Here is a 19971-nt window from a genome sequence, read left to right on the forward strand (position 1 = left end):
AGATTAATTAGACACCTCAAGGCTTGCACAGGCATGATGGGCTGAATTGTTCCTGTTGCGATGCTGTGATTCTGTGTGGATGTGTCTATAGCCTTTAATCTTGTTTCCATTCATTTATATATCCAGCTTTTTTGAATTTGGCACAGTCGTTGGCGGCACAGTGGTTAGCACTGCTGTCTCACAACGCCAGGGTTCAATTCCGGCCATGGCTTACTGTCTGAATGGAGATTGCACATTCCCCCCCTCCCCCGGTTTCCTTCCAAAGATGCCCAGAATAGGTGGATTGGCCATGCTAAAGTTGCCTCTTAGTGTTCAAAGATGTGAAGGTTAGGTGGGGTTATGGAGATAGGGCAGGGGAATGGGTCCAGGTGGAGCGTTCTCTCAGAGGGACGGTGCAGACCTGACGGACCGAATGGCCGCCTCCTGCACTTTCAGAATTCTATGGATTCTAAATTGATAAAGCCCTTAGAATAAAATGTTTGCTCTTGTATATTCCTTGCCCCATAAAAGATCTTTATGTAGTTTTGGAAGTTAATAAATGGAATTATTACTGCATTAAAACATCCTATTGAACAGTGATAACTTAAGATTTATTAATCAATAGTTTTTATTTCAGGTCATATTGTGTAATGGGGACTCAAAAAGATGAACTGGTCCAAATTCAACAAGCCTTTGAAAAGGCTCAAAAAGGTCATCAAAATCTGGCAAAGCTGGTGGCAGGTCTTAAACAAATATACAATAAGGTATAGTGCATTGCATAATGTGATAATCGAAAGCTGTTTTCTTGTAGTTTGGATTGATCTCTTCGAAGTGTGTTTTACAGTTTGTATTGGACTTTTGAATCTGAGTGTAAATTAGAATTTGTAGGGTCCAATGCACAACACTTCCTTTTCTTCTGACATTGCTCTCCTAACTACAGGCTGAGTATCTTTTACTCTTATCCGAAACCAAACTTTTTTTGAACAGACCCTAATGTGAGCCAACATGAATCTTGCCAACTTTTCCGTGAGGATTCTGTGACCTGAGCCGACAGAATAAAAGACAAACTTATAAAACAAAAACTAATGTTGATGAGGTAGATGAAGGTGGAAGGCTTGCCAGCAGAGTGCATTGACATTCTGAACTCTATAGCTACATCAAATATGAAAACTGAAAATATCTGAATACTGTACCAAAATGCAATCAGCCCCAAGGGTTTTGGATAAAGGATACTTGATCTGTTGTATCTGATACTTCCTATCCTTCACTTTTTTAAATTAATCTGTTCTCTGATTTTTATTTGCCTTAATTCCCAACATTTTTGGCTGAAGTAATAGCTTCATTTTTGAAGTTTAGTAAGGCATATTAGTTGGTCTTACACTGTACTTGAGATGTGACAACTTCAAAAGGATGAATTATGTCTCAGGTTGTGGTGGAAGGCCAGGGAGGAGATTGCAGGGGCTCTGACCCAATTTTTGAATTCCCCTCTTGCCATGGGGAAGGTGCCAGAGGACTAGAGAACAGCTAATGTAGTTCCACTATAAGAAGGGTTGTAAAGATAAGCTAAGGAATTACAGACCAGTGAATCAGTGGTAGGGAAACTTGGAGAAAATTCCAAAGGAGAGAATCTGGGCACGGTGCGCCCAAAATGACCCCACTCCCGGGATCTAGCCTGCTCGCAATGCCTCACAAGAACTAACGTGATCTTGCGAGATATTGCGATGTGAATGGGAACTTTTTGGCTAATCTGCATATTAGAACAAAACAGCTAGTATGCAGTTTCCCGAGGTGTTGGGATCTAACCCTTCGTCTCGGAGACCTTGGGCAAGTGCCGTTAAGTACTGGTCTCCACAAATGGGGACCAGACGGAACAGCACACACGGGGGTCTCCCAGTGAATCAGAGGCCCTCAGACGCTTGCTCTCTGGGCAGGGTGGTACTGTGGCACTGCTGGTGCCATCTGGGTGCCCAGGTGGTACTGCCAGCTGACAGAGACACTGCCGGGTTACCAGGTTGGCAATGCCAAGGAGCCACTCTGGCATTTTTCGCCTGGCAGTGATCAGGCTGGGAGTGAGTGGTTGGGGGGGGTCGGTCGGGTCAGGGCCACCAGAGATCGGGATGCTGGGAAACGTGGCTAAATGTGCTCGCTATGGATCTGTGTTCTCATTTAGTTAAATTTACCCTCTATCTCCACTTTGCGAGGCATGGTTTGATCAGAGATGGTCAACATGGCTTTGTCAGGGGGAGGCCATGCCTAACATTTGATTGAACAATTCTGAGGTGGTGACCAGGTGTGTAGATGAGGGTAGTGAGTTGATATAGTTTACATGGATTTCAGTAAGCCTTTGATAAGGTTCCACATGGGAGACTTGTAAAGAAGACAAATCCACATGGGATATAGGATATTTAATTAGGTGAATTCAAAATTGGTTAGTTGTAAGAGACAGAGGGTGATGACAGATGGCTGCTTTAGCGACTGAAAACCAGTGTTATACCACAGGAATATGTGCTCGGTCCCCCATTGTTTGTCATTTATATAAACAACATAGATGACTGTGGGGGAAGGATCAATAAATTTACGCATGACACAAAGGTTGAGCGGATGGTTAACACTGAGGTTGAGTGTCTTTGGTTACAAGACGATACAGACAGGATGGTCAGTTGGGCAGATAAGTGGCAGATGAAATTCAACCCTGAAAAGTGTGTGAAGTGATCTACTTTGGAAGGAATAATTTGACAAGGAAGTATTCCATGAACGGCATGACACTGGGAAGTTCCGAAGAACAAAGGGACAGTTGCATGTTTGTCCATTGATCTCTGAAGGTGGGAGGACAGGTTAATAGCGTGGTGAAAAAGGAATATAGCACATTTTTTCCCTCAGAAAGGAAAAACTAGAACTCCAGGGCACAGCCTCAGACTGAAGGGTCGATCCTTTTAAACTGAGATGAGGAGGAATTTCTTCAGCCAGATGGTGGAGAATCTGTATAACTTTTTGTCGCAGAAGGCTGTGGAGGCTAGATTACTGAGTGTCTTTATGTTAGCGGAATTAAATGAGTCGAGGTCTTCAGACCGTATGAAACTTTAACAAAATAGCTTTATTTGCTACATGCATGTGAGAGAGCTAAAACTCTTAACTATAGCTCAGTCCAAGTCGCTCTGGCCGCAAAGCTGTCTTGCACATCTTATACAGTTTTGGGTAGTCTGGACTAATTCAAAAGAATGCAGGGTGATTCAAAGCACTACAAAAAAATCAATTGTTGATACCAACAATTTGATTAGGTGACAATCACTTCCCTGATTAGATGACGTGGATACGTTGTCTGACACACTCTACTTTTAATCGTTCAGTGGACACATCTGTCCATCTGCATTGCAATACAAAGGAACGTCCTTTAGACAATCAGCCCGTAATGAGGTGGTGAGCGCTCTGTTTCCCTGATACATGTATATGGGTGGGTCCACAATGCCTCTTCCAGACATTCAGGAAGCAGGCTGAGTGTTTTTGATTTGTAGGCTATGAAATGTGCTACCTGAGATATGCCTGCATTTAGTATGCTAATTTGCGTTTGTCCACATTTTGGGTTTTAGAGATTGTCAGGTTAACCCTTTCCAGGCATTTCCTTCCCTGCTGACCCATGTGTACCTCAGATCCTCCATTTTTCCTACTACATTTTAAGACCGAGAATGAATGGTTCTTGATTAATAAAGGGATCAAAGGTTATGGGGAGAAGGCAGGCGATTGGGAATGAGAAACATATCAGCCATGATTGAATAGTGGAGCAGACTCGATGGGTCAAATGACTTAACTCAGCTCCTATGTCTTATGGTCTTGTCTTTATCAATCGAGGCATATATTACAAAAGCAGGGCTGTCATTTTGGAGTTGTATAGAATTTTGGTGGTGCCACAGCTGGAGTACTGTGTGCAATTCTGGTCGCCACATTATAGGAAGAATATGATTGCACTGGAGGGGGTGCAGAGGAGATTCACCAAGATGTTGCCTGGGATGGAACTTTTAAGTTGTGAAGAAAGGTTGGACAGGCTTGGGTTGGTTTCGCTGGAGCAGAGAAGACTGGGGGGGCGACCTGATCGAGATGTACAAGATTGAGGGGCATGGATAGGGAGCAGCTGTTCCCCTTCGTTGAGTGGTCAGTCACGAGGAGACACAAGTTAAAGATGAGGGGCTGGAGGTTTAGGTGGGATTTGAGCAAAATCATTTTTACCCAGCGGGTGGTGACGGTCTGGCATGTTCTGCCTGGGAGGGTGGTAGAGGTGGTTTGCCTCACATCCTTTAAAAAGGTGGCTGGATGAGCATGTGGCACGCCATAACTTTCAAGACTATGGGCCAAGTGCTGGCCAATTGGATTAGATAGGTAGGTCAGGTATTTTTCACGTGTCCGGAGGGCCTCCTCTACACTGTATTTTTCTGTGATTCTGAATCAGTACTGGCTGTTATTTATTCAGTTCTTCTCATGCAGTTTCAGCTTGGATCAGTAGGTCGCATTCTGGTCCAAATCTTAATGTTGAGAGTCCCAAGTCCCATTTCAGATTTCAGTGTATAAATCTGGTGCTTTAGGACACCCTTGGGTAAAATTTTAAGAATTAGATGAAAAGGTATTGAGTGCAGTTGCCTTAAATTTTCTAACTCTCCATGTGAAACTCAACTGGTCAGCAGGTAACAATGCAGATATTAATGCTGAATTGTTAGAAAGCACTCACTTGAATGAGTTTTCTTGGATATTTTACTGACTCTTACTTACCCGAAGCAGTTGAATAAACTCTGGTGTATTCATGACAAAGTAATTTATGTAACATCTGGAGGAAGTAGAGGGTTGAATGGGCTGAGTAGCTTGTTCCTAGGGAATGTCTGTTTATACTGTTTCTATTATTAATACTATTTTTATTTAAAAGTTGCAGGATGAAGAGAAAAATACATTTCATGAAGAATTTATCAAATTGTTGAAGTATCCCATGACTATTTATAAGCGTGAGCCAGCAGTAGAACGGATGATTGAGTTTGTTGCAAAATTTGCTACTTCGTTTGAAGAACCAGTAGATGAAGAAAGTGATGAGCAAGAAAATTGTTTCATGCTGTTCTTATTTCACTTCCTGCTTAAGGTGCAGTATTATTCCCAAAGTTCTTGCATTTAAAAACATACAGTACCATAGATTTTTGTTGCTATTTCATTTTACTTGCTTAAAGAATGGTCGATAATGGATTTTGCCCCAGTAGATAATTTTCTTCATAGGAATCGGCAAGTAGAGATCTAACAACAAAACCAACATCAGTCCTTTTTGTACTTTTGCTGAAACTTGGTTTGTTGTCCAAGAAAGAGCTAATTTTTATTTGGTATACTAAGAACTAGCATTAAAAAAGTGACAACCTTTCAATAAAGGTGTTGGTAAAAGAGTGGAGTTTTGGAGGTTATTTTAAAAAGAATCAAAATGTGCAAAACCAAAATTACTGCTTTTAAGAGGTTGAACTTGTGCTGGCTCACTTTCCTGAGTTTCATTCTCATTGAATTGTTCTCATCATCTCTTTAATAAACATTTGCACTCAACTGCCACTGAAAGCTAATTATTTGCTGTTCTTGGGCCTTACTGTGTGCAGATAAAGTAACCGCACTACAAAATTAGAAAATGTGATTTTGGACACTCCAGGACAAGTAATGATGCATTTAAAAAAAAAAAACTCTTAACCCACTATAATGGAAATAAGTTGCATTTTTTTTAGTGTTTTATGTTTAAAGCGCTACTTTTGCTCCTGAACCTTGGGGGATTTATCCAGTGAGAGAGATTTAAGATCCTGCTTTGTGCTAGGTGGAGTTGAGACAGATACAATTATGGCACAGCTAAATTCTAATGTGTACTAAAGATTTGAACGAAGACAGTAACTTTTATAATTTTTGCCAAATTGATGTATAAAATTTTCTGTCTAATGTTATGAATTCAACATATATCTCACCGGTCTTTTAAAAAAAAAAATCAAAAAAATTTGGAGTACCCAATTCATTTTTTTTCCAATTTAAGGGGCAATTTAGCATGTTCAATCCACCTACCTTGCACATCTTTGGGTTGTGGGGGTGAAACCCACGCAAACACAGGGGGAATCGTCTCACCGGTCTTTGACTGGGATTATTGATCTTAGTTTTTAACCGTCTCCCAACAGTCTCACAGTGCATGTTGTCACTCTGTTCGATTCCGTGCCTGTCAGCTAATCAACAAACTTCTTGGTAGCATGTCAGAAAATGCACAGATTGATGATGAGCTATATGACCATATATATGAAGCCATGCTGGTGAGATTAAAGGACAAGTTTCCAAATGTGCGAATACAGGCAGTGCTTGCCCTGTCCAGACTTCAAGACCCCACTGATGAAAATTGCCCAGTTATTGATGGTAAGTATTGGTATGTCCAGTCTATATGAATGCTTGCTATTGTACGCAATTTTATACTATAAATTTGTATGGCATCATATAAATTGAGTATTGAGTCTTTTCTAAATATTCACTGCATTTTTTTAAATTTCAAATTATGAAGTAACTTTTTTAGGATCTTTTTTAAATATGCATGATGCAGATTTTATTTTTACATGGTTCTGTCTCTTAATCGGGACTGTGAAGTTCGTGGAGCCCTTGATTTCACGATTAGTTCACCAAGGAATATAGTCATAGAATTTACAGTGCAGAAGGAGGCCATTCGGCCCATTGAGTCACCACCGACCATTGGAAAGAGCACCCTACTCCACCCTATCCCTGTAACCCAGTAGTCATAAACAGGTCATCTGTTCTGGTTTTTGGAACTGTTTGTCTTTAAAACTGTTGCCTTTAAACGTGTACATCATAGATTATCATAGAATTTTTTTTTCATAGAATTATACAGTGCAGAAGGAGGCCATTTGGCCAATCTAGTCTGCACCGGCTCCTGGAAAGAGCACCCCACCCAAGGTCAACACCTCCACCCCATCCCCATAACCCAGCAACCCCACCCAACACCAAGGGCAATCCTGGACACGAAGGGCAATTTACCATGGCCAATCCACCTAACCTGCACATCTTTGGATTGTGGAAGGAAACCGGAGCACCCGGAGGAAACCCACGCACGCACTGGGAGGATGTGCAGACTCCGCACAGACAGTGACCCAAGCCAGAATCGAACCTGGGACCCTGGAGCTGTGAAGCAATTGTGCTATCCACAATGCTACATGTGCTGTTGCAGGAAGGCTTTTTAAAAATATATATATTGGCATGGATTTTACAGTCATTGGCAAAGCAAGAGTGCTTGCTACTGTCCTCTAAGAAAGCTGTGCACAAAGATCTAATGATCTCTGGCTGAGATTTCCATTTTCCTGACCGTTTAAAGAAGGGACGTGGTGTTTGGCAGTAACTGGAGTTCGTGAAATCCCCATTTTACTTCATTTAGCAATGGATAACTTTTCCTAGACTTTTTAGAATGCAAGTTCTTTGCAAGCCATGATTGCAAGAGAGATCGCTGTCTGTGGGAGCCTCTACACTGCATTCCTGGGAAGGAGTGTAGATTTACTGATGGCAACATCTGAATTTCTGCATTATTTTACACATGTCCAAATGCCTAACGTTGCTGTCAATTTCAGGGAAGTGTTGATGTCGAACACTGACATTTTGCTGTCATTACCACAGCAAAATCTGGATCATTGCTGGTGATTGGAAGTGGATATGTTATATTTTTGTCGTGTTGAAATGTAGAACAGTAAAAAGGTAGTTAATGAAGTTCTTGGTGATTTTAAAAATTAAAATGCGTTAAATTTTATTCTAGCATACTTGCATTTAATTGAATGCGACACTAATCCAGAGGTGAGAAGAGCCGTATTGTCGTGTATAGGACCATCAGCCCAAACCCTTCCCAAAATAATTGGACGTACTATGGATGTTAAGGAGAATGTCAGAAAGTTAGCGTATGAGGTGGGTGATAAAGCGTTCGTATGAATATTTATGTGGGCTGGTCCTCATGCAGAATCCCACTCTGTTCCTTTCCTTTCTGCTATCAAATTTTATATTAAAAATGAAAACCTATAGAGTATACTTAACTCCAGGGTTTTATGAGAAAACATGTGATCCTTCCATTAGATATCCCAGTGGTTTCATTATAAGCAACAATATTTAAAAATCTTAAATATATTGCTTTGGTACACTTAAGACAGTCTAAATGATCCAAAAAAGTGTGATTCTTTGAGGAAAATGAAAACCTTGCACTTTGCTTTTTTCCCCCCCATTTATTTTGTAATTTCTTTAGGGAATTTTTTGTTGTTACTACAGCCTTTGTAATTTAATAGCCATTGATTAAGCTTCGGCCATAATCTGGCATGCTTTCTTCATTTGAATATGCACATAGTTTTACTGGATTTATTTTCCCTCAAAATATACCAGCCAGAACTTGGTAGTGTTACACAAGCTTTTTAATGTACAAAACTTGGACTTTCCTTCCCAAGGTTTTCCTGCTTTAAAAGAACAAGCGATGATCCATTGTGCCAACTTTGCCACAAATAGAATGTTCTGAAATTCTGTACGGTAGTGACTCACCAAGATTCCTTTGACAGATTGCCTCTACCACCTTGAAGAACAAAGGCTACAGGCACATGAGCTGCAAGTTCCTCTCCCAAATCTCACACCATCCTGATTTGGAAATATACTGCCTTATCTTCACTGTCGCTGTTTCAAAATCTTATAACGATCTTCCTAATATGTGCACCTACACCATCTGGTATTCAGCTCAAAAAGGCACCTCAGCACCACCACCTTGATGGCAACTGGGGATAAATGCTACCCTCGCCAAAAATGTCCACATTCCACAAACAAAAAGTTTAAAACTTCTCCCTTTCAATACAATATTTACCTCCAGTGTATCTTTAACTTAATTGTATTATCTGTTTATTGATGAGAATGATACTATGTCCCATCATTATTATAAATAATGCTTAAGAATGAAAAATTGCAGTCCATTTTATTAAATAAAAAAAAAGTGCAGGAAAAACTCAGCAGGGTTGGCAGCATTTGTGCAGAGAGAAGCGGAGTTAATATTTTGAGTCCAGTATGAAATGAGTGTTGTGTTGGACTTGAAACATTAACTCTAGTTCTATCTGCACAGATGCTGACAGACCTGCTGAGATTTTGCTGTACTTTTTGTTATTTCATTTGCAGTATTTTGTTTTTGATTCTTCGTATTGAATTCCACATCTTAAATGGGCATCACCTCCCTCCTTTTCCCCACTATTGGTAGCTGTGCTTTAAGACACCTAGACCCCAAACTCGGCCATTCTATCTCAACCATTCTATCTCCCTCTCCCTCTTTAATGCCTTCCTTGAAACTAATTTATTTGACAAATTCGGTAACTCTTAATGTCTCCTTTTTTTAGTTCCGCATTCATTTAAAAAAAATTATACTTTAACTTTTTGAGTGTTAAAAATGCAGTTTAGTTTTTGTAAATTAAAAGCAAAATAATAGGTTTTTGCATTGATACAATTTTTGTGATTTTGTTTTCTAACATTTGTATTTAAACTTGCCAGGTGATTTAATAAAGTTATCAATTATCTGTCCTCCTAGGTTCTAGCAGAGAAGATACATATAAAAGCATTTTCCATTGCACAGAGGGTAAAACTTCTTATGCAAGGCTTGTCTGACCGGTCATGTAAGTTTTATGTATATATAACATTGCTAATAATAGAGCTGACACCAAAGTCTATGCAATTTTAAATTGTATTGTTATGCACGTTTTGGACCAACGCTCATTGCATTTTATTTCTTGCTAAAAGAAAATTGCCATCCCAAGTCTATTGCATTCTAACAGAAATGTCTCCAGTCTGGAAATCTTCAACTGAAGGTGATGATCCAATTTTGCTATTATTATTTTGATCCTTAATTAGGATGGTCCTGTAGCTCAACTTGAAAAAAACTGTCATACATATAGAAATGTGTTTATAGTGAGAAAGTGGGCTGTTTTTTTTTTTTTTGGCAATGTGTTATGGATTGTTTGCGTCAGTCAAAATATAACTATTGATAAGTTGCAAGCTGTGATCTTCAGAACAAAAACAAACCTTATCTCAGGGAAAACTGGGGTCAAACAAGGCAGTGTCATTGCACCAACTTCCTCACTGCAATACTGAATGTCAGCTCCAGGAAATAACCCCTTTGTGTGGACCCCCTTGTGTGGAGGTTATCTGCAGATCAGATGGGAAACTGCTTGACCTACGCTGCCTACAATCCAAGACCAAAATGCTCCAACTTCTCAAGTTGTCTAGCTTCAGAATGCAGATGACCATTGTATGTTCACTCACTGAGAAACTGAATTTCAGGTCATTGTTGACTCCTCTAGAAGCATATGAGGAAATGGGCCTATCAATAGAAAGCCAAAAAACTAAGGTCCTATTCCAACCAGCTCCCAAGGCAAAATTTCCCTTCTGCTGCGACCATCCTGTGGTTGATTTAAATCAGGAGCAAGATCCTGGAAAATGCTGACCGTTTTCAATCTCTTGGGAGGCTTTTCTCTACGAACATTGGCACAGTGGTTAGCACTGCTGCATCACAATGCGAGGGACTTTGGTTTGATTCTGGCCTTGGGTGACTATGCTCCCAGTGTCTGCGTGGGTTTCCATCCCACAGTCCGAAGACACGCAGGTTGGGTGAATTGGCCATGATCAATGCGTTGGAATACGGGGATAGGGCGTGGGAATGAGCCTAGTTAAAGTGCTCTTTCGGAGGGTCGGTGCAGACACAATGGGCCAAATAGCCCCCTTCTGCACTAGAGATTTTATGGATAGACAACAAAATTCATCATTGCCTCCAATGTGCTGTCCAACTGATTACAGAAGAATATTTGAGGACCAGGATCTCAACCAAGACAAGATGATGGTTAACAGGCTGCAGTGATCCTCATGTTACTGTGCTTTGGAGACTTGGACACAGAATAGTGGCAAGCAAGATTTTATTTAACAGTGCAAATTGATATTTGCGGGTACTATATGATTGTGAATACTGAGACATGTTTGCAAGGTGACCAAGGCTGGGAACTGAATATCCAAGGGTATTCAACATTTAGGAAGGACAAGCAAAACAGAAAAGGAGCAAGCAAAAAGAAAAGGAGCATTATTAGTTAAGGATGAAATCTGTGCAATTGTGTGAGAAGATATTGGCTCAGAAAATCTAGATATAGAATCGGTCTGGGTGGAGCAAAGAAGCAACTGAGGGGCAGAGGTCAGTGGGAGTTGTCTACAGGCCTCCATCAGTAGTGATAAGGTAGGGATGCCATTAAGCAAAAGTTAGAGATGCATATAACAAGGGTGCGACCGTAATCATGGGTGACTTTAATTTACATATAGACTCGGCCAATTAAATTAGCAATAAATCTGTGACGGGTGAAATCCTGGAGTGTGTATGAAATTTGTTTTTTGACCAGGGATGTCAAGGAGTCAACGAGGGAACGTGCTATCCTAAATTTGGCGTTATGCAATAAGAAGGGGTTAATTACTAATCTTGTTGTGCAGGGTCTGTTAGGGAACAATGACCATGACATGATAGAATGTTTCATTGGGGTAGAAAGTGAAGGAGCCCAGTGCAAAGTGAAGGAGCCCAATCTGAAACAAGGGAACTAGAAGGTATGAGATGTGTGTTGGTTAAGATAAATTAGGAAACTTCATTAAAAGATATGAATGAAAATGAAATGAAATGAAAATCGCTTATTGTCACAAGTAGGCTTCAAATGAAGTTACTGTGAAAAGCCCATAGATGATGGTAAACAGGCAATGACTAATGTTTAACTAACAAATGTATGCATTGCAAAGGTTATAAATGCTTTCTGGTTCAAAAAGACAACAAGAAAGGTGATCGAACCATGGCTAACAAAATAAATTAAGGATAGCATTAGATTCAAAAAGGAACCATATAACGTTGTTAGAAAAAGTAGCAAGCTTGAGCATTGGGAGCAGCTCAGAATTCCGCATAGTGGGATTCAAGAGAAGGATTTAAGAGGAAAAAGTTTATGAGAGTAAAGTTGCAAGTAACATAAGCAGACTGGGGTTCTATGAGTATATAAAAGAAAAAGATTAGTGATGACAAATGTAGGAACCTAGAAAATAGGGGCAGGAAGAAGTGATTCGGCCCTACGAGCCTGGCCCACCATTCATTATGTTCATGGCTGATCATCCAACTCATTAGCCTAATCCTGCTCTCTTTCCCCCCCCACCGCCCCCCATATCCTTGATCCCCTTCGCCCTAAGTGCTAGATCTAACTGCTTCTTGAAAACATACACTGTTTTGTCCTCAACTACTTTCCGTGGTAACAAATTTCACAGGCTCACCACTCTCTGGTTGAAGAAGTTTCTCCTAATCTCTGTCCTGAATGGTCTACCCTGTATCCTCAGACTGTGACCCCTGGTTCTGGACACACACTTACAGTCTGAATTAGAGAATTTATAGATAACAATGAAATGGCAGAGCGATTAAACAACTACTTTAGTTCTGTCTTCAGTGAGGAAAACACAGATAACCTCCCAGAAATGCTAAAGAGCCGTGAGTCTATTGAGAAGGAGGAATTGAAGGAAATTAGTATTATTTAAAAAAAGTAGCATTGGCGAAATTAATGGGACCAAAAGCTGATAAATTCTCAGAGCCTGATTATCTACATCCCAGGGTACTAAAGAGGTGGCCATGGAAATAGTGGATGTGTGGTTGTCATCTTTCGAATTCTGGAATAGTCCTGGCAGATTAGAGGGTGGCAAATGCAACCCCGTTATTTTGAAAAAAGGAGGGAGAGAGGAAACGGGGAATTACAAACCAGTTAGCCTAACATCAATAGTAGGGAAAATGCTAATGTCTATTATAAAGGATATGATAACCGGAGACTTCGAAAATATCATTGGCTTTAGACAACATCAACGGGTTTAGACAAAGTCAACATGGATTTATGAAAGAGAAATCCTGTTTGACAAACCTGTTCGAGTTTTTTGAGAATGTAACTAGTGGAATAGATATGGGTGAACTAATGGATGTGTTGTATTTGGATTTTCAGAATGCTTTTGATAAAGTCCCACAAGAGGTTGGTGTGCAAAAGTAAAGCACATGGAATTGGGGATTGAGAATTGGTTAGCAGACAGGAAATAGAGTAGGAACAAATGGTTTATTTTCAAAGTGGCATGTAGTGACTAGTGGGTGCTGCAGGAATCAGTGCTTAGGCCCCAGATATTCACAATATACATCAATGATTTGGATGAGGGAACTACATGCAATATTTCCAAGTTTGCTAACAACACAAATCTTGGTGGGAATGTGATTGGTGAGGAGGATGTTGAGAGGTGTCAAGGTGATTTAGTTGAGTGAGTAGAAAAATACATGGCAAATGTTATGTTGGCCTTCATTGTAACAGGACTTGGTACAGGAGCAAGGATGTCTTACTGAGTTGTACAGAGCCTTGGTGAGACCACGTTTGGGGTGTTTTCAGCATTGGTCTCCTTATTTAAGAAAGGATATATTTGCCATAGAGAGAGTGCAGCAAAGGTTCACCAGGCTAATTCCTGGGATGGCAGGAATGTTGTGAGACCACGTCTGAGGTGTTTTCAGCATTGGTCTCCTTATTTAAGAAAGGATATATTTGCCATAGAGTGAGTGCAGCAAAGGTTCACCAGACAAATTCCTGGGATGGCAGGAATGTTGTAAGAGGAGAAATTGGGAGGGATAGGCCTGTATTCGCTGGAATTTAGAAGAATGAGAGGGGATCTAATTGAAATACATCCTGTTCTGACAGGGCTGGACAGACTGGATGCAGGCATTTGTTTTCTCTGGCTGGGGATTTTAGAGCAACGGATATGGGATAGGCCGTTTAGGACTGAGATGAGGAGTACCTTCAGTCAGGATGGTGTACCTGTGGTATACTCTACCACAGAAGGCTGTGGAGGCCAAGTCTGAATATATTTAAGAAGGAAATAGATTTTGAGACTAAAGTCTTCAAAGAGTACGGGGAGAGCACACGGTATGGTGCTGAAATAGGATCAACCATGATCATATTGAACGTAGGCAAATGAATTGGAAGCTGGAATAGGCCACGGCCCTCGAGTCTGCTCTGCCATTCAATATCATGGATGATCTGTTTGTAACTTCAACTCCACGTTCCTGCCTGATAACCTTTTACCCTCTGTTTAATGAAGAATCTATCTAGCTCCGCCTTTAAAATATTTTGAGATTCTACTTACAATGTCTTTTGAGGAAGAGAGTTCCAGAGACTCATGATTCAGAAAAGATTTCACCTCATCTCTGTCGTAAGTGAGTGACCCCCTGTTTTTAAATAGTAGCCCCTAGTCCTAGATTCTACCAACAAGAAGAAACATCTACCCTGTCAGTACCCCTCCGGATCTTAATGGTTTCGATCAAGTTGCCTCTTACTCTTCTAAACTCAAATGGATTCAAACCACACCCCTCCAATCTTTCCTCGCAGGACAACCCCTGTTCGTTCCTGGTATTAATCTGGTAAACCTTCTCTGAACTGTTTCTAATACATTACACCTTTCCATGGATAAGGAACCAGTATTGTACGCAGTACTCCAGATGTGGCCTCCAATACCCTGTACAACCTCTCTCCTTTTGTAATCTATTCCCTTCACAATAAACTATAACACGATAGCTTTTGCAACTGCTTATTGTAATTGTATACTCCCCTTTTGTGTTTCATGCACTGGGACTCCCAAATCCCTCTGCAATCTCTCACTATTTAGATAATCTTTATTATTCTTCCTGTCAAATGGTCAATTTCATATTTTCCCACTTTATACTCCATTTGCCAGATTTTTGCCCACTCACCTAACTTATCTATGCCCCTTTGTAGCCTCCTTATGTCCTGTTCATAATTTCATTTTTACCTATTTTTGCAACTATACCTTCAGTCCGTTCATCCAAGTCATTCATATAGATTGTAAAAAGTTGAGGCCCCCGCGCTGATCCCTGTGGCACACCACTCATCACCTACCAATTCGAAAAAGACCCATTCATGCCAACTTTGTTTTCTATCAGCTAGCCAATCTTCAATTCATGCCAATACGTTATCCCCTACACCACAAGCTATTATTTTCCGAAATTAACTTTGATGTGCCACCTTATCAAATGCCTTCTGGAAATCCAAATACAATACATCCACCTTTGTCGACAGCACATGTGACTCCTTCAAAGAACAGCAATAAATTGTTTAAGCATCATTTCCCTTCCGCAAACCATGTTGACTCTGTCTAGTTGCCATGAATTTTTACAAGAGTCTTGCTATAACATCTTTAAATAATGGCTTCTAACATTTTCCTTATGGCAGATGTTAAGCTAACTGGCCTGTGGTTTCCTGCTTTCTGTCTCTCCAAAGGTTTTGCATTTGCTATCTTCGAACCTAATGGAACTTTCTCTGAAACTTGGGAATTTTGGAAAATTAAAACCAATCCATCAGATATCTCATTAGCCACTTCTTTCACGATTGTAGGATGCAGTTCCTCTGGACCCAGGGATTTGTCACCCCAAAGACCTAACAATTTGTTCAATATCACTTCCCTGGTGATTGCAATTTTTCTGATTTCCTCCCTCCCTTCCATTTCCTGACTTGAAAGGCAGAGCAGGCTCGATGGCCAAATGGCCTACTCCTGCTCACATCCTATTTTCTATGTTTCCTCCATCAAGAGCAAGTGTCAGTACAAAGAAAGATAAATCACATATACTTTGTCTGTGATCCAATACCAAACAAATACAGCTCTCCTGTCAAATAGACGAATTGGGAAGCCAAGGAAAACATAATTCAGGCCAGATTTCCAAAATTATTCTGAAACCTTGAGAAGACTGAAACAAGAACTATGAAAGGGAGCACCAGAACCTGATGGAGCCATGTGCAACCTGTAAACCAGTGTAAGGATCCTCCTGTTAATCCCAAACTTGTTTTTTCCTTTTAATTTCCATTATTCTGTTCTTTAAATTTCTAAACCTGGTACCAGTGCCTTTAAGATGGACTTCACCTTTAATTTTAAGACCGGAATCCCCCAGCAGGATGTGCTGTTCAGTCTGACAATGCGATGATACATCTTGATGGACTTGGCTGGTGGCCAATGAGTTGTTTAAATTGCTGTGTTCTTGACTGATAATCTATGCTGACTGTTCCGGAATGTTCTACCAAGGGCAGGAAGACTTCATCTGGATTTTAGTTTCAGTTGATCATAAAGCTGAAGGGCCATGGTCCAGATATCTCTCCCTCGCTCTCTCTCGTTTGCTCTCTGTCTCACTCGTTCTCCCTCTCTCGCTTGCGCTCCCTCACTTGCCTAAAGGTTCAAAATAAAGTCCTTTCTCTCTCTATAGCCAGATTGAACTGCAGGAGGTTCAGTCCAGCCACCAGCTGCAAGCCAGGTCAGTTGTTAAAAGAACCCTGCGAAACTCTTGTGCTTATCCAGAGTTGCCAACTAGCACGGATTTTCCGTATTTTATACGGAAAATCATTTGAATACGGAAGTACGCTTTCTCTCATTGAAATACGCAAAAGGAAACAGCTGATTTGCAAGCCTTTGCTGAGGCCTTGCCCCCTCTCCTCGGCCCCGCACACCAACAGCGCATGTGTCCGACACGCATATGCCGTTAGTGTGTGGGACGGGGTTGCTGCGTGGGGCCCTGTCGTCAAGGAAACCAATGTGCACCTCGATGCTTCATGACCTTCATGTGGCCTCTGAGGCATTGAGGTGCCTGGATTTTATTGGGATAAAAAAATCACGTTGAGGGAGGGTGGACTACAGTCAGCAGACTCAACACAAGCTCTAACACTGATCTTTGTGGAGCACTGCTGTGTATTCAAAGAAAAGAAAGTGCTGGAAATACTCCGGTCAGGCAGCATCAATGGGGAGAGAAGCAGAATTAACATTTCAGAATTGTTGAAAGGTCATTGATCTGAAATTTTAACTCTACTTCCCTCTTTCTATACTGATGGAGTGCAGCTGATAATACATTGTACATTATTAAGTTTCAGCAGGATTCAGTTCATAAATCCTTGTTTTACTTGTGGAAAATGCGCTTTTTGCTGTGAGCATGAAACAAAAATGCTGAAAAGGGTAAACTTGAATCATCATGCATCTACTTAACCATCCCTTCTGCTTTCTACTTTTTGTGGCCATTATTTTCTTTGTGCTCTCACCTTTACTACCATAAACCCTAATTTGAACATCAAATCTGTCAGCGCTACTTAATGAAAATATTTTTTGATCAAGCATTCAGGACAATTTTGCACTTCATGTAAAAAGGCGACTGTTTTCACATTTTTCGTTCTTAGATTTACTGAAAATTTAAAACTTAATTTGAAAACACCCACTCATGATGATGTACATGTGTGAAGCATTGGATTTGCATTTTCCACTTGTGTTTTATATTTGTGCAATAAAGGTGTGAAGCTATACTTCAGATTGGTGGGCATTTTGTCTTTGAAATGAAAATCTGCACTTTACTGCCAAAATACTGATTTTTGGTATCTGGAAAACTGATTTCTGTTGGGAAAGGTTGGCAGCTCGGCTCATCTCAGGCAAACTGTTGGCCATTGTGGTGGAGTTGGGAACAAATAAGAATTACACAGGCCTGAGGCTGTTCTCTTGAGTGAAGTCCCGGGTTAATAAAAGTGAAAATTACTCTCCAGAGGAAATCCTAGAGCCTGGGAACTCTGACTGAATGTTACTGCCAGAAGATTCTCGTTAGCAATCCAGCTGATGATTTCAACACTCCTGGGTTGATAGCCGGCTACAATGACTTCAATATCAGAAACCAGGACACATCTCCTTTTTCCATTCTTATCCCTATCAGTTTACCCCTTTCCCTTCCTGTGTGTCCCTGTCTTTTGTATGTTTGGTTAGTGGATGGGACTGAAAAAGGGGGAAGTAGTAGATTAGCTGGCTGTTATTCTATTATAATTATTGCACGCCTTACTCTATTTCAAAAAATAAAATAAACAGTTGTGTTGTATTTACAAATCTGGTGCCTGAAAGTAATTGGAGCAGTCAAGGGCCAAAGATCTCAGAAACTTTATATGAATACTTGGTGAAATCACTTGTTCGTACACCCGGGTTTGTGGGGCTAGAATAAACTGCACTAACCCAGGATGTCGAACACCAGGCAGAAGATTTCCCTTGAACTGTAGGTGAAGGAACCACAAGTTCATTACTCTAAGGGAAGCTTGCATCAAGCGAGAGATGGATGGACAAACTTGGACAAGGAAAACAACAAACAACAGCCGATGCATTGTTAAGCATTCTTGTTAAAAATCTTGAACAAGAACACAAATTTTATGACCACATTGACCACAAAATCCCTACCAGCAACAGCACAGAGACTAGATGAAATTCAAAATGCACAAAAGCAGATGATGAATGTGCAGAAATGTAGGGATACTGCAAAAATGGATGGCCAGTATATGTTCCAGATAATCTAATTCTGAAGCAATTCTTTGAGCAGCAAAGGTTGTGGTTGACTTGCTCATTTTATGATGCGCAATTGGTGAAATCTAGACTGCTTGGGCTCCAGGTCCTTCAGACAATACACCAGGGACATGTACTGGAGAGCAACATTCCGTTTGGCCAGGTATCGCCAAATCATTCAAAATTATTTTGAGCTGCATCCCCTGTGCAATCCATTGTCAGGAGCAAAGAAAAGTACTGATGGTATCCTAATTTCTGTCTAGATCGTGGGAACGATCTTGGAACGGGTCTTTCGAACTCAAGGGGACGGCATTCCTCACAGTTGTTGACGATTATTCCAGATGAACTGAGGTTAAATATCTTCTTGGTACCATCTCAAAAGCAGTCATTAAGTTAAAAGAAATTTTTAGCATGCATGGCATTCCAGATCTAGTCATTTCAGACTACTGCAAACAAATGTTTTAAGCAGTTCACAGTAGCCTTTGGATTTGTCCACCTGTCTAGTTCATCCTGATGCCCACAGACTAATGGAGAGACTGAAAGCGGAGTAAAGAAAGTAAGAACTTTGTGAACAATTACAATATCAACTTGGCATTGTGAGCTACCATTCCACACCAAGCAGAATGGTTTGGCTTTGTCTGAATTTCTAGTGGGAAGATGATTAGGTACTTCCTGTTCTTCCAGACGCTTTGTCAAGTCTCAAAGCAGCGGATATCGAGACAATGAGGGAGAGGAAGGATGAATATTGTGCAAATCAAAGCAGAAACAATAATCAATGCAGAAGAGTGCATTATTTACCAGAAATCCAGCTGGGTGAATTGGTATGGATTTGTGACCAGAACTATGAAGACGAAAAACACTACATCCTCAATCTTATCTTGTCGAGGCTGAAAATGGAGTAGTGAGAAGAACTTGGACTATAGGAAAAAGATCCATCAATGGAATGGACCAACGACCCAAACCATTGGGAAGGTAACAGAGCCGGTAATACAAAGAACAATACAGCACAAGAACAGGCCCTTCTGCCCTCCCAAGCCTGTACTGGTCATGATATCAACCTTTGCCAAAACCCTCAGCACTTCCTTGTGCCGTAATCCTCTATATCCATCCTATCCATGTGTTTGTCAAGATGGCTTTTGAACTCTATTGATGTATCTGCTTCCTCAACCTCCCCTGGCAGCGCGTTCCAGGCACTCACCACCCTCTGCTTAAAAAACCTGCCTCGCACATCTCCTGTAAACCTTGCCCCATGGACCTTAAACCTATGCCCCCGGTGACTGACCCATCCACCCTGGGAAAGCGTGCCTGCCCATCCACTCTATCTATGCCCCTCATAATCTTGTAGACCTCTATCAGGTCACCCCTCAACCTCCATCTTTCTCATGAAAACAATCCGAGTCTATTCAGCCTCTCCACATGGCTGACACCGTTCAAACTAGGCAACATTCTGGTAAACCTCTGCACCCTTTCCAAAGCCTCCACATCCTTCTGGTAGTGGTGGCTAGAATTGTGTGCAATATTCCAAGTGCGGCCATACCAAGGTTGTATACAACTGTAGCATGA

The 19971-nt window shown here is 40.9% G+C and overlaps 1 protein-coding gene across 8 annotated transcripts in view; it reads left to right on the forward strand.

Annotated features, from left to right (window-relative positions):
- ncapg (non-SMC condensin I complex, subunit G) overlaps positions 1-19971 on the forward strand; it is a 129936-nt gene that overhangs the window by 2203 nt on the left and 107762 nt on the right. For 4 of the 8 annotated variants that reach the window (XM_072496460.1, XM_072496453.1, XM_072496459.1 and 1 more), the window contains exons 2-6: positions 605-743; positions 4889-5095; positions 6147-6375; positions 7772-7917; positions 9557-9641. In XM_072496460.1, the coding sequence (XP_072352561.1) occupies positions 605-743; positions 4889-5095; positions 6147-6375; positions 7772-7917; positions 9557-9641 (806 nt within the window). The remainder of the gene's footprint in view (positions 1-604; positions 744-4888; positions 5096-6146; positions 6376-7771; positions 7918-9556; positions 9642-19971) is intronic. The other 4 variants (XM_072496455.1, XM_072496458.1, XM_072496456.1 and 1 more) reach the window with 3 other exon arrangements.

This window comes from Scyliorhinus torazame, chromosome 3, assembly GCF_047496885.1.
Source record: "Scyliorhinus torazame isolate Kashiwa2021f chromosome 3, sScyTor2.1, whole genome shotgun sequence".
Lineage (NCBI taxonomy): Eukaryota > Metazoa > Chordata > Chondrichthyes > Carcharhiniformes > Scyliorhinidae > Scyliorhinus > Scyliorhinus torazame.